Consider the following 15,308-nt stretch of genomic DNA (forward strand, 5'->3'; position numbering starts at 1 on the left):
AGACATTATTTTAAAATGGCAAATGGCTGTTTTTTCTGTATTTATAGTCAAAAATGCAGCCATGATTAACAGAAGAGACAAATCTTACTGATCCCAAACTTTTGAACATCAGTGTATAAACGTAATAATTTGGAAACACCGAATGGCTGAATATGTCACAACTGAACTGTTCACTTGAAAAATATCCATGAGTGAGTGTTTGTGTATACCTTCAACATAAGCATGTAGGCGATCATGTTATGCAGAAGAGTGGCCAGTAGTCTGTCCTCATCGTCCTCCAGTCTCTTGCGGTCATGATCTCCAAGAGACAGATACCTGAGAGACCACAGCACAGTCACATTTAGACAACATAAACAAAACACAACAGCACAGATAACATCTGATTCCTAGCATAACTAAATAGCTTATAGCTTAAAAGTATTCCAATGTGTTGTTCATTCTCCTGGAGCGGAAAATGTGAAGATGGGTGAAATTTGTATAAAAGCATGTGAACAACCAGTATGTATTCTGCATTCTATCAGTAAAGTATGTAAACTTCTGAAATCAGAGGATTATGAATGAAAGAAATTCATTCTGGACTAGTTATGCAGATGTTTTTCAATTTCATTTTGTGTTGCTTTCGATTCAGTGTGAACAATTAGGTAGGCATTTAAAGAATATACTAACCTGTCAATCATTTCTTGAGGTCCCTGATCCATCCCCATTCCTTCCCTTTCCAACATAACGGCATCCAGGTAGGCATCCTCCCAGAACTGCATCTGATCCCACAGAGTAGAGCGCTCCTTACCTACCCATACACACATTTTCACTCTTAACTTGAGTAAAACAGTATTTCAATTCAACATGCCAGCATAAAACACTTCTTATTGTAAATGTCAGATGTTCAAGACATAGCCATAAAAACTAGAGTATTAAATTTTAAATGAGTATTAAAATAAAACACCCTCCATAAATTAACAAACAGAAAGAGACCTCAAGCACCCAAAGCAACTGCATGCTGTAATAGATAGAGCTTGCTATCAAACCTTATGAAATTAATTTTAACACAGAGATAACACACGCCTCCATACATCTGCTTATTGTTTTAGCATTCACATTCTCTCAAGCAGCTTTCATCACCCCTCAATTTCACACAAACACATTAAATTACAAAATAAAGTTGGCGTATCTGCTCCTTCTGGCTTGTGTATTTTAATTCTCTCTTCATGCAAACAGTACCATGCACACACCAATAAATTCAAATATATTTCATTTCATGGGAAAAATTAAAAACACCCTACATGCTTCTTTACAAGACTTAAACACAGCCACAGTATGGATGTAAGGGAAGACATGTCGTGTCTAATACTACAACTTCACAATCCCAAAATACACACATCCCAAAGGTCAAAGGCAGAGTTCAGCCATACTCAGAGAAAAGGTTTCCATGGCAGCATCCTCCAGTTGGTCCCAAACTGAGCTTTTATCTCGCCCTTTGTGGCATTAAACGGAAGGAGAAAAAGAAAAAAGAGGGAGTGGGAAAAGGCGACAGAGCACAAGGCAAAGAAAGTGTTAGAAGCGAAGCTGTGTGCTGTCAGAGATAGGCAAACCAATAATTCATCACACGATGGTTAATATGAGGACATATTTGGAGCTCAAGAGCAAACAGCAAATTAACAGAACACTTTACAAAGCTCTAGTGGTCAGAACATAAGCAGGATTTACAGAATAAACTGTTGCAATCATTAGGATAAAGTCAGTAATAAAGATTTGTTTTGTGCAGCAGATATGTTACTACAATTTTAAAATGTTGAGGTTATGGAAAACCAACAGAGACAACTTTTGGAAATACCGCATCATTTTAATGAACACAGATATTTAAAAATATGCCAGAGTTTATTACTAAAGCAGTGAGAACGGACATGAAAGAAGAAAAGAAAAAAGGAAACAAAATGAATGAAAGGAAAGGAATGTTAAATGGATTTTAAAAAAAAAGAAAGAGGAATAACTCTTACCCAGCAGCCCCTCACACAGATATATCCTCATGCTAACATCCTCGAGGGGCGGAGCTGGTGTTCCCTTATTAACACCAACAGGTTCCTTCACTCCTGGCTTCAGCTTATGAGTCTTGCCCTATGTGTGTGACATTGACCACCATGTTCATATTCATTATTTTATTATCTTTCATTTGATCAGATGCAGTGAAGAGAATGACTAAAACAGAGAGAACTACTGACAAACACAGAGCTGGTCGCAGGGTTGGTCTCAATCTCGCTGTCAGACAGTGTGCCACGGGACAGGTTGAGATGTTGAGCATGTCTTCCTGTCAGGCCGTCTCCAGCAGTGCTGCTCAGGTCGCTGTCTGCACCCAGCGTCTCACCTGAGCTGTTACTCACCTGCAGATCCAAGTTCAGACATCAGCAATAGCACAACAATCAAGAGGCATTATGCAGCTTCTCAATGGGATCGTTCATTTTAAATTGAAAAATCTAAATGTTTAAAATCAGCATGATTTTTCTGGGAAACGAAATTAAGCTGATTGTTTACACTAATGTTTAAAAGTTTGGAGTTGTTAAGATATTTTTAATGTTTTTGAGAAAAGTCTGCTACCCAAGGCTGCAATTATTTTATCAAAAATACAATAATAACAGCAATATTGTGAAATGTTATTACAATTTAAAATAACAGATTTCTAATTTAATACATTTTAAAACAATTTATCCCTGTGAGGGGAAAGCAGAATTTTCTGCAGCTATTACACCAGTCTTCAGTTTCACCTGATCCTTCAGAAATCATTCTAATATGCTGATTTGGTGCTCATGAAACATTTGTTATTGTTATTCTTTGATTAAAATAAAGTTCAAAAGAACATCATTCATTTGAAACATAAATAAGTAACTTAAGAAACTTAAGCATGTCTTTATTTAATTAAATGCATCCTTTCTGAATAAAAAGTCGTGGCTTAATGGTTAGAGAGTCGTAACCCAAAGGTTGCTGGTTCGAGTCTCGTACCCACAGGGATTGTAGGTGGGGGGAGTGAATGTACTCTCTCCCACCTTCAATACCACGACTGAGGTGCCCTTGAGCAAGGCACTGAACCCCCAACTGCTCCCCAGCTGCCCACTGCTCCGGGTGTGTGGGTGTGTGTGTGTGTGTGTGTGTTCACTGCTGTGTGTGTGCACTTTGGATGGGATAAATGCAGAGCACTAATTCCAAGTATGGGTCACCATACTTGGCCACATGTCACTTCACTTTACTAAAAGTTTTAATTAAAAAAAAAAAAAAACTATTGACCCCCAAACTTTTGAAAGGTAGTATATAAATCAAAAGTGACTCAATTGACTGAAAGCTTCAAGCTTGAGCTGTATTCCAAGTCTTTTGAGGAGAGACTGGATCCTAAATAATTTATTCAGAGAACATATTCAAATATCAGATTCAGAACACCTGAAAGATAGCATCGGAGTTGTATGGACTACTGTTATGGTCATTCTGCTTAAAGTCTGATTTTGTGGTCTATAGGAGAAAGAAAATATCAAGTTTGGATTGATAAGGGGATAAAAGTAAATTATGAAAGAATTTTTATTTTTGAGTGAGCTATCTATAAACACAAACACTACACTACACAAACAGAAAGTAACAAACTTGTCTACAACGCAAGATAGAAATAAATAGATTTTTGGTATGGCCACAACAATAAGTCTGTAAAAAACTGTGAAACAAAACTGTCTGTGGGAACTACATATGATCTGGATCAGCAGGAGTGTATTTTAAGGAAAGAATGGCAGTGTCTCTGTAATGGCCGTGCCCTACCACTGTGCTAGCCTCTGAGTCCTGGCTGGTGCTTCGCGTCAGAGCAGGAGGCTCGGAGCTCGCCAGGGACTCCGTATCACTCTTCTGCAGAGGAGACGAGCAAGAAGAACAGAGATGAAAAAAGGAAATTATGAACAATATGAACAATAGTATGTACAGGTATATTTATATGCATTAAATTCCAAAATAATAAGTAAATAAGTTTTAAGATTTATATTGTGATATTAGGTTAAAACCCACCTGTGAGCCAGACGTCACACTGAGGCCACTGTCAGCACTGATCTGTGATTTCTTTTCCTCAGTGTCTCCACCTTCCAGACGCTGTTTTCCTCCATCAGCCCCTGTAGAAAGCACATAATCAGCTCTTCCATCCATTAACTCTCTGCGCTGCATTTTGGAACGTCACATGACTAACAGCGAGCTGAAGCCATCTCTGTTCTGGAGAGTGACATAACCGTTATCGATTTCACAGAGGGGAATAATGCCATTCAGCCGGCGGCCACTCATTAGACTACGCAGGTAAGGCAGAGAAAAACAAATAATGATTGCGGTCATATTGGGGAAACTCACAGAAGCAGATCAGCTGACAATGGGCCAGATCAGTTCACAGTAGCGCTAGGTATCACAGACACGCAGACAGAAGCAGTCACACATGCAGGCAAACACAGTTAATCCATCGGACAGGAGGAAGCTTCAGCTACAACTAGCGCACTCACTGCTTCTTAAACGAAGAAACCAATATTGCGATTGCAAACCCCAACTTGGTTAAATTACGCTGTACTGTATGAGGCATCAAGAACAAAAGAAATATAATAATAGTAAAGCTGTATTTTAAATCTTCCATAGTGAAATCAAAGCGAAATTAGTGGCTTTTTCAGCATTTTCTTCACAGATGCATGTGGTCTTTGGAACTCTAACAAGATTCTTTGAAATTCACTCAATACTCGACTGAAATAAGTAACTGAAATGTGCCATAATGTAGTTTATCTCACATCTCATACTTAGATAATTAAGAAATTAAGTGGAAAACCAAAGACAACACCGTGTTCAGTCATCGAGAAGTAACTGTAAGAAGAACTGCTCTTCAAAAATCATCAGATTTTCATTTATTTACACCACCTGACAGCAATGAAAAAATAAATAAATGTAGGAACTCAACAAAAAAATTGAAAAAATCTAGGTGCGTGTGGGATAAATCTATTCCATCACGGTTGAAAAAATGTGAATGCTTTCAAGAAAAGTCGCTAAGGTAAAAACAAAACAAACCAGTCATTAATAGGGATGAGCATGAGTACTATGAAGTGAAAGCATTGACTAATTAATTGATCGTTTTGTGATTGGTTACAACAGTATATCGGGATGGTACCTTGTAGTCTGATTGCTCTGATTGGACCCCACCTACACACAGAGACGGACTTTCAGTCCGCATCAGAAACGACACTCATCACACGGAGTGTATACACAGGCACACATTCTAGCACAGGGGTCTTGCATTGCATTTTTAAATGAACTATTAAAAGAACTAAACTAGACCAAAAAGATTTGTACAGCAAATCTTAAAAAACACTCAGCTCATGGCATGAGATGCTTAAATAAAACGGAAAGATGTGATATAAAAAAAGTGCTCAGTTCCCACCCAGAGTTCTCAAGTAGCCCAAGCTGATATGTGCGAAGTACTCAAGCTGTCAAAATGCACATCTCTAGTCAAGAGTTGGATTTGCACACTTAGAAATACTGGCCCAAATACTGATTTAATTTCAATATAAGCTAAATCTTTATGTGTTCAGGACTTATTTTTAAACCTCAAAATTGACTGAATGGATTGCAAATTTTAACTTTGCAACTTTATACCTTGCTCCTTTTAAATAAATGCTATTTATTTGTTGACAATGTTTGGGCCACATGTCTAAATGGGCTTTTTGAAAAGTAGTTGAATATCTGGGGGCAGATTCTGTTTCTCCCCACAATAGAAAGTGGTTTAAGGGAAGAGGACTGGTGCAGGTAGAAGGACAGAGTCCCTGTTTTGCAGTTCTGCAAAGGAAAGTCTAATTGGGTGCTTAGGGAAGTGATCTTACTCTGTTCTTTATCCAAAGCTTTTTGCTTTCTGTTATCCTGGTGCTTGCTCCACAATTCTACCCAAGATGCATTGCAAGCAAGGAGAGAAAGACAGAGAGAGAATCAGAGAGCCAGTTGAATGGTCAGATATGGAGGATGAGCTTTTTTTTTTTTTAAGAGAAAAAAAATTCAAAAAACAAAAAAAACTGAAAAAGGGCAAAATCTAATTTTTCACCCCACAATAGAAAGTGGTTTAAGGGAAGAGGACTGGTGCAGGTAGAAGGACAGAGTTGTTTTGCAGTTCTGCAAAGGAAAGTCTAATTGGGTGCTTAGGGAAGTGATCTTACTCTGTTCTTTATCCAAAGCTTTTTGCTTTCTGTTATCCTGGTGCTTGCTCCACAATTCTACCCAAGATGCATTGCAAGCAAGGAGAGAAAGACAGAGAGAGAATCAGAGAGCCAGTTGAATGGTCAGATATGGAGGATGAGCTTTTTTCTTTTCTTTTTTTTTTTTTAAGAGAAAAATAATTCAAAAAACAAATAAAACTGAACAAGTGCAAAATCTAATTTTTCAAAACAAGGATGTTTTGCAATGATCACACAGCCATATGCAAGCTAAATGAAGGATCTGATGTCACGTAAAACCATCCAATCATTTAAAGCTAATTGAGTCCCATTACAAAACATCCTAAGCTCTGCGACCCTGTTCCTGAAGAGCCAAAATGATGGATTTCACAAAATCAGCCTCATGACTCAGTTTTCTTTCCCCATTGTTGTCATCCATAATGGGAAATGGCTCTCCAAGGCGAGGGTGGATGGCCTGGGAGATGCAAAAGGTGTGAGATGAGGACGACAAATCAGCCTCACAGCTGGTGGGTGAAATGAGCTGTTGCAAAAGCAGGGGGTGCAGTCTCAAAGACATTCCGTAGAATTGCAGGTGCATTATTACCAAAGGACAGACAAGGCAAGGTTATGAGGGTTGGGCTTTGGAGAGGGTGAACGGTCCCCTGTACACAGACCCAGATATGACTGCCAATCAGAGACCTGGGCCTAAAAATCCACAAGCCATTTCAGACATTTTTAATGTAAGCAGACGTCTGTGGTCATCATAGGACTGTTAACAGGGGAGGAAACAGCTCAGGACCCTTTTAAAGAGAGTAGTGGTACAGTCCAAGACCTTCACCGTCCCACTATTTCACTCTTAGTTAGCTGCAGGTCTTTCACTAACATGCATCCAATGGATTTAAGGGGAGTCAGGACTGGCATTCAGGATTTGAAAAAAAAAACACGTTGAACATTCCAGAAGAAGTCTACATAAACTGGGTTCATACCTATCACAATATTCCACTGATGTGTCTACACCAACCAATGCCACCTTAAAATATTTGTTGGCTTCAAAAGCTATGGAACTGGAGAATTTGACAACTGTTTTTGGAAGGATCACTCATACTACAATGTTTAAAGGAATATTTAAACCAAAAAAAAAAATCTGTCATTATCTGAGCCTCATGTCATTCCAAACCTGTATGGAACACGAAAGTAGAAGTAGTAGTAAAAGTAGAAGTAGATAGTAAATTTGTTTTCTGTCCATCAATGAAGGGTCCCAGTGCAATGTTTTAGACCCCAATGACTTTCAAAACATCTTTTTTTGTGTTCCACAGAAGATAGAATGTCATACAGGTTTGAAACAGCATGAGGATGAGTAAATTATGGCACAATTTTAGTTTTCTGGTAAAAGAACTCTTGAGCCAACTTAGGTCTTAACTTCTGGCACAAAGTCGGTGTAGACAGTTAATGAAATAGAGGATGCGGCCCTAAGGGACAGGTGGCTCCCAGAGAGCTCAGGGAACGTAACAAGCAGCGAGAAGGGGGCCATGCAATGGGGACTGCGGTTTACACACCAATGGAGGCAATAAAATTCTCCTCGTTCAGACTCCGGGTATCAAACTGCCGTGACGATTTCTCAGTAGAGGGTGGTGGCAATTGGATACGGGGTACCAGGAGCACGCCTGCCGCCCTGGCGCTCTCCATTCGGCCCGATGGGCTCTCCTTACTGCCTGGGCTGCTAACACCCTCCATGGAGCTCCGTTTCCGCTTCTCTGGGTCTGCGAGCCACAAGTGGGCCCCGAGGAAATAGAGCACGGGAAAAAGGAAGAAGAGGAAACAGCAAAGACACATGGAGACAAAAAGGATAGAAGTTAAATTTGAAGGTAGGTTACAGGTGATTTCTCCAAACAGGTAGAGAAAAAAATGCTGAAACCCAAGGATATGTAAAAGTGTCTGACACCAAGATTCACACGGCTGTGAAGAGGAACAAGAACCTTCTAGAAAGCAGAAACTCTTTGTGTTGGTATATATCTACTGCTCTGAACGCAGGCAGAAACCATGTTTGATGCTAAATATTAACAAAAAAATTTAATTTGGACATTCGAATGAAAGTTACCTTTGGTTTGGTAGTGGGTGCGTGCTATCTCTAGCAGACTGAAGACACTGGCCATGCCTCCCAGGCCAGCATTAGTGTATGAGTGCTCCAAACTGGACACTGTGCACTTCAATAGGTCCAACATGCCTTTGTATACCTTCCTGTTTATCTCCTATATAAACAGGCACACAAAACCATATAATAAATAAAGCACAAGTCAAAGTAGAGTTTTTGTTCATCAACTGTTGTTTTACTTGTCACTCCAACTTACCACGTCTCTTATAACTTCCTGCTGAGCGTCCTCCTCTGATTGGACCACACGGTTGAGTTTGCTGAGCACAAAGACTCGCAGCTGTTCATTCTCTAGCAGGCGGCGTACCTTCTTCATGTTGAGCCAACCCACACCCTGCCCATCGAGCACGCTCTGGACCACCTCCTTAAGAAACTGCTGGTTCTCACTGCACAGCAAAAAGAGGAAGAGCCACATATTCACTTCACAGGCATTCAACAGAGCACAACAGAAGGGATAAAAAAGTAAAAATCCCATTAATTTTTTGCCATAAAATAATTAATTTTAACAATTTTGTTGTTCTGAGGTTATAAATTAATGGTATATTTTTAATAATACCTATATTTTTAACAATATCAGTTAGGGCATCATGACAGAATTATTATTATTTTTTTAATGTATTCTTTTTATTTCGCAAAGATACATTATATTACTAAAGAATTCCATTTCAAATAAATGCTGTTCTTTTGAACTGTCCTTTAAACATTAATAACGAGAAATGGTTCTAGAGCATAAATTCAGCAAATCAGAATGATTTCTGAAGGATCATTCTAACATGACAGCTTTGCCACCACAAGAATAAATTACATTTTAAAATATAACTTCAAACAGAAAAGAACCATGCATGTATAAATTGATAATGTATGTACAATGTATTTCTAAATATTATTTATATAAAAACATTTTATATTATTATATTATTTGTATTTAAATTAAAAGTACTAGTGGGTGGTCACCATTGTACTCTTGTTATATATGCATGATAGCACTACTTGTAGTGTTTTCTTGCTTGGAGTAATCACATCTGCTTGCATTTTTCTAATTCGCAACATCCTTCAGATAAAAGTGCCTAAATGAATTAATATGAGCGTCACTGCAGTACCTGGTGTTGTTGGCTCTGCCCTGAGGAGATGGAGACTCTCTCTTGACGGTGGGGCTGTGCTTAATAACAGAGGATTTCTGATCTACCAGCGCTCTGGGAGCTCGAGCACCTACAACAGACCATTCACTTTGTCAGACTGGATATAGACCTTATATGAACGTATGTGTGTGTCACGAAACCTGCTTCCATGTGTCAACACCCACCCATCCACCAAACTACTCACCTCTACATACACACACACACACACACACACACACACACACACAAATAAAGTGTGAATTCATTTAAATTATTTAATAAAAAATTCACTTGAGAACACACATCTAATAAACACCACAGCTGAAACACAATGACTACAGCATTAAAACACAGTGCAGTCTATGGCCTCTACACAGATGTTTTAACCCTGCATCTGGTAATAGTACAGAATCAATCTAAATAAAGGGCAACACACATACATCTTTTAACAGATTCACACACTCAACCAACTTGCAAATTTTCCTTTGCGCCTCAGTATTTTGGACATTGCAGTAAGGGGGTATTACATGACTAATGATGCTAACGTTGACAGTTAGAGGTGCAACTGAAGGACTGGAGCAGTAAGGAGAGCTACAGGAACAATGACGCTTGTTGGAGGAAACACACACACACACACAGGCAAAGAACAGAGTGAGAAAGATAAGTGGAAGAATGGATGAGTGAGAAACAGACTGCATGGCAACAAGAAACACAAAAAAAAGAACGAAAAAAGCCCTCTCAGTTCAGATGATCATACTACACACACTTAGCTGTGAGTGTATGGCAACAGTACATACACCAACACACACAAAGCAATTCAGTGTGTGTGTGTGTCTATCCAGCCTCTGTGCATTTGTGCATTCATCTGAACATTTACATGCGTAAAGCACAACCGGTGCATGGATGGTTTGTGCTGCATACAAAGGCATTAACAGATGGACATCTTTACACACATTTCACACTGTGTGGTTAGATTACACGTTCGATTGGGCAAGGGAATATTTTCAGACTTACATGCCTCATAATGAAGTCTGAATAACTATATGTCATAAAGAGGTATTTTGAATCAGTTTTCAACAGAGATAATAATAAGAAATATTAGCAACTCAGCATATTAGAATATTTTTTGAAGAATCATGTCACACTGGAGATTGAAGTAATGGCTTCTGAGAATTGATAATAAACAACATTTTAAAATATATTAAAATACAAAACAGTTAATTTAAATTTGAACATTATTTCACAATATTACTGTATTTACTATATTTGAATATAGATTATTTACTGCATTTTTGATCAAATAAATGAAGCCTTGGTGATCAATAAAGAAATCTTACCAACCTTAAAATATAATGTACAGTCAGTAGGTCATTATTGGATGAACACAGAAAGGATGATCAGGACCCCAGTGTGGCACAGAACAATCTTCAATAACCATGAATCAGTTTATTCTGCACTAACAACTGAATAATTGACCCTTTTTCCCCACAAAAACCAGCATTCATTTACAAATAAATAAAATGCAGTCAAAGTAGCCACTTTCTACCTAGATCTGCACATTCTGGACAATCTCTCAAACAACTTCATCTCAGTTCTAGGATAATCCAAAATCCAAATGCGGCCAAGAGCTTATTAGACAAGCCTCACTGAGATCTTCAATCTCTCTAACCTGCACTTTTCCCAAAATTTCTATATGCTATAGCACAAGTCCTATTCTTTCTACAACATTACAGGCCCAGTCCATCAACAGAAGACATGACATGTGAACAAAAGAGTCAAATGGTTACAATCACAGTGACTGACATCTGACATTAGGTGACCGTCGGATGTGAGGAATGAGGAAGCAACGGTGGAACAGGATGCTGGGAGATGTAGCTGACTGGCTTTGGAGAAGCATGCAGCTCACGCAGCAAAGGGCAGAACCCACCTTCTCCGCTCCCCGGGCCGATCTCTGTTACAATCTCCATTAGAGAATTTAGCCCAAATACTGGACACAGAAGCCAGAATTAGTGCAGGGGGTCAAAGAGGGGACAGAGAACAACACCGGCCCAGACAGAACCAGTCCAAACATCAACCCACAACCACAAGCACCGGACACATGTACATATACAACAGAGAAAACCAGCAGAGAGCATGGAACATGTAAGAAAGAGAGAGAGAGAGAGAGAGAGAGAGAGAGAGAGAGAGAGAGAGAGAGAGAGAGAGAGAGAGAAAAGAGGAAAAAAGAGAAAGAGAGAGGGAAAAAATGAGAGAAAGACGGAAATCAGAAAGATACAAGCATTTCAGACTTTCATTTGGTCAGAATAGCTTGTGATTTGGGAGGTCTTGATTAACTGTGATTACATTTGATTAATGATAGAATGAAGCTATTCTACAAAACTCAATTCATGAAAATAACAAAAACTAAACAGATACCATGGCTAATATAACCAGTAATGTTATAAAAACGTTTCAGCCCTAAATAATAAATAATATATAAAGGAATTCAAATATTTTTATCTTTAAAGTTGCCATGAAATCTATTTTGTAAATGCATGTTACTCATCTTAACTTGAACAATTCATTTGTGCATGTTTCAATTATTAAAAGACTCAAGACTCAATAGAACCAAGTCCCCATTCAAAATACTTTTTTTCTGATAATCCATTACATTTGTATGTACAATCCAGAAGAATAGATGCTGCTCCTTTTGGTTCATCACAACTTTAAAGGAATTACCACATTCAACATGACATGAAATCTAGATTCATTCCTCTCAGTGTGAGTTTTAAAATTCAGAATAGTCATAACTCATTGATTAATATTGTTATATTACATAGTATACTGTATTTGAAAACCCTGTACATTTTGATGCTGTTTGAGGAATATAAACTCTGAAAAGAGCAAAAAATTACTTATTGGAAATAGCAAAGAGGGCACATTTTTAATAACATTACATCAAATTGATTTTTGTTTATTGTTAAAGAAAACAAGGCCAATAGCACCTTTTTCAAATTGGCACAGTATAACCACTGGTCAATAGAGGCAGTGAAACTATTCTGAAAAGGGGTGTGCTTGTGTGTTCACTGAACATTAAAAGAAAAAAAATTATTACCAGTCGACAATTTAGCTGGAATGGTTTGGCCTCCCCAGGAGAGCTCTATTGGTTTTCTCCTGTACCCAGCTCTGCTTAAAGCAGCACAATATCTGTGCATACAAGCTACAACCCTTGACATATCACCGATTTATCTTAAAACACCTACACAACCACCAGACTTCAAAGTCTTCTTTATCGAGACTTTGGTGGAAACCCATCATCCAAGTTTACTACATTTCAGTTCTGAAGCTGAACAGAGCTTGAAATGCACAATGTACTGTAATGGTTTTGTTATCTTCAATTCACCCAAGAAGTTCAGTTGGAATTGAAATGGAACAGACCTCAACTCTGTCTCCAATTGAGATGACACACAAATGAAGGAAAGATCACTTCAAAAACACACCGCACACGACACAAAGAGCAGTCAAAAATCACATCATTCCATTCCTACAGAAACATCCTTTCTGTATAGAAAGAAAAATGTTTCGAAATGCAACCACAAACTGGCTGTTGTCTATTAAGTGGTGCCACCATTATTATGTTCATTACTAATAATCACAGAATAGGAACGAGGAGAAGGAAAGGCATAGTGGATATATGTGAGCACAGATATATCCTCTATCTTAGAGGTTCCAAACTGCTGTCCCACGAGATTTTATTTTCCAACCCTGAAATAGCACACATTATCAGTTGTTTGGCGCTATAGTTCAGATTCAGGGGTGTAAAAGGAAGCATCCAGGACAGGAGATAGGAACCAATGCAAGTCTGTCAGTCAGGTTCAGAGTGAGAAAAGTGGGCAGAGTTTCTCATTCTCTCAGGACTCAAAGGGTCTATATTTATATCAACAGCAACTGGTTTCATCATTAGGGCAGGATACAGATATGAAACATACCAGGACTCTCAGGACTGTCATCAGCATCGTCTGAGCAATACAATCATCCAAAATCATAAACAAACAGAAAATAAAGTCAACAATAACAACAGCAGCTATAAGAACTGTGGTTGCTAGCTTAGAAAGTGACTATGTCTACGCCTTTCTGTTTCTTCACAGTGCAAAGAGGAGGCAAGATACTGGTCACTTTCTGGGCAGCAACACTGGATAAAAGACATGTGGGTTAGGGTAAAGAAATCAGGCAACATTCCCACAAACCTTGATATGTGTCCTCTGTTAAATCAAAATGTAAATATTCTTTAAAATAATATATTTGTTTTAATAAAACAAATTATAAAGGAAGAAGAGAAAAAAGTAGAAAAATTAAAACTAGTCAACTAAGATGAAGAAACATTCCTTTTAAACAGCTGAGGTTGGAATCTTTCTAAACCTAATGCCTGAACTAAACAGACATAGTGTTACTTTTCCTTAAACTACAGAATTACTGAAGTAGAATTAACATCTGCTTATCTGACCCTTAAAGGGGTCATATGACGTTGCTAAAAAGAACATTATTTGGTGTAATGCAATGTGTTTATGCGGTTTAAGGTAAAAAAAAAAAAACACATTATTTTCCACATACCGTACATTATTGTTGCTCCTCTATGCCCTGCCTTTCTGAAACGCGTCGATTTTTACAAAGCTTATCGTTCTAAAAAGCACGGTGTGCTGTGATTGGCCAGCTATCTAGTGTGTTGTGATTGGCTGGATACCTCAAGCGTGTGATGGAAATGTTACGCCCCTTATCAAGTTTAGGAAACTTCTAAAATGCCGTACCGTAAAATGCACTTCTAGTTGTATCCTCTTTTGGAAGGCCAAACAAAGTAGTTTGGCTTTTGCAATGAAACACAGCATCTCCACGACATGGTGGTCAACAATATTACAGCGAGAATAAAATTTATGCTTTCTTTCTTTGCGTATACATTTGGGCGGTGCTATGCAAATCGTCCCACACAGTGGCCAGCTATCTAGTGTGTTGTGATTGGCTGGATACCTCAAGCGTGTGTTGGAAATGTTACGCCCCTTATCAAGTTTAGGAAACTTCTAAAATGCCGTACAGTAAAATGCACTTCTAGTTGTATCCTCTTTTGGAAGGCCAAACAAAGTAGTTTGGCTTTTGCAATGAAACACAGCATCTCCACGACATGGTGGTCAACAATATTACAGCGAGAATAAAATTTATGCTTTCTTTCTTTGCGTATACATTTGGGCGGTGCTATGCAAATCGTCCCACACAGTGATGTAGATATGTGTGGGAGTGTTTAAACGAGGCGTTTTAGGAGGGCATGGATGAGCGTTCACTTTTATAAAGAATATCTCTTTGGGTTTGAAACTTTAATCTTTGCAACTTTATGGATCTTCTGTATGCAAACACAGCTTTTAACACTCCAAAGACAAAGGAAAACATGAAATCGCATCATATGGCCCCTTTAAATTACTTGAATTTACAACAAGATTGTCTAATTGGAGTGATTCAACCATTAATAGCACTGTCTTTGTAAAGACGGCAGTAAGAATGAAGACAGGGAAAGGAAAGATAAAGAAAGGGTTTGGAGAGAAGGAGAAGAAGAAGAGGAGGAGAAGATAACTGGATTAGAATGGAGGAATGAGACAGGGCGGTGGAGGTAATACAACAAGATTGTCTAATTGGAGTGATTCAACCATTAATAGCACTGTCTTTGTAAAGACGGCAGTAAGAATGAAGAAGACAGGGAAAGGAAAGATAAAGAAAGGGTTTGGAGAGAAGGAGAAGAAGAAGAGGAGGAGAAGATAACTGGATTAGAATGGAGGAATGAGACAGGGCGAGATGGGTGGATGAGTAGGAAGGTCACATGGAGAGATCTGA

General features: G+C 38.5%; 1 protein-coding gene across 1 annotated transcript in view; it reads right to left on the reverse strand.

The window, feature by feature from the left end:
• Nucleotides 1–15,308, reverse strand: part of LOC107553062 (MAP kinase-activating death domain protein-like) — a 77,706-nt gene that overhangs the window by 13,313 nt on the left and 49,085 nt on the right. The window contains exons 15-28 of the mRNA XM_016235153.1: nt 13,424–13,453; nt 11,383–11,442; nt 9,438–9,546; nt 8,537–8,723; nt 8,287–8,437; nt 7,745–7,948; nt 6,192–6,248; nt 4,030–4,130; nt 3,790–3,873; nt 2,217–2,375; nt 1,995–2,112; nt 1,410–1,472; nt 667–787; nt 210–315 (exon numbers count right to left, since the gene is read on the reverse strand). Of these exons, the coding sequence (XP_016090639.1) occupies nt 210–315; nt 667–787; nt 1,410–1,472; nt 1,995–2,112; nt 2,217–2,375; nt 3,790–3,873; nt 4,030–4,130; nt 6,192–6,248; nt 7,745–7,948; nt 8,287–8,437; nt 8,537–8,723; nt 9,438–9,546; nt 11,383–11,442; nt 13,424–13,453 (1,550 nt within the window). The remainder of the gene's footprint in view (nt 1–209; nt 316–666; nt 788–1,409; nt 1,473–1,994; nt 2,113–2,216; nt 2,376–3,789; nt 3,874–4,029; nt 4,131–6,191; nt 6,249–7,744; nt 7,949–8,286; nt 8,438–8,536; nt 8,724–9,437; nt 9,547–11,382; nt 11,443–13,423; nt 13,454–15,308) is intronic.

This window comes from Sinocyclocheilus grahami, unplaced genomic scaffold (genome assembly GCF_001515645.1).
Source record: "Sinocyclocheilus grahami isolate Dianchi unplaced genomic scaffold, SAMN03320097.WGS_v1.1 scaffold464.1, whole genome shotgun sequence".
NCBI lineage: Eukaryota > Metazoa > Chordata > Actinopteri > Cypriniformes > Cyprinidae > Sinocyclocheilus > Sinocyclocheilus grahami.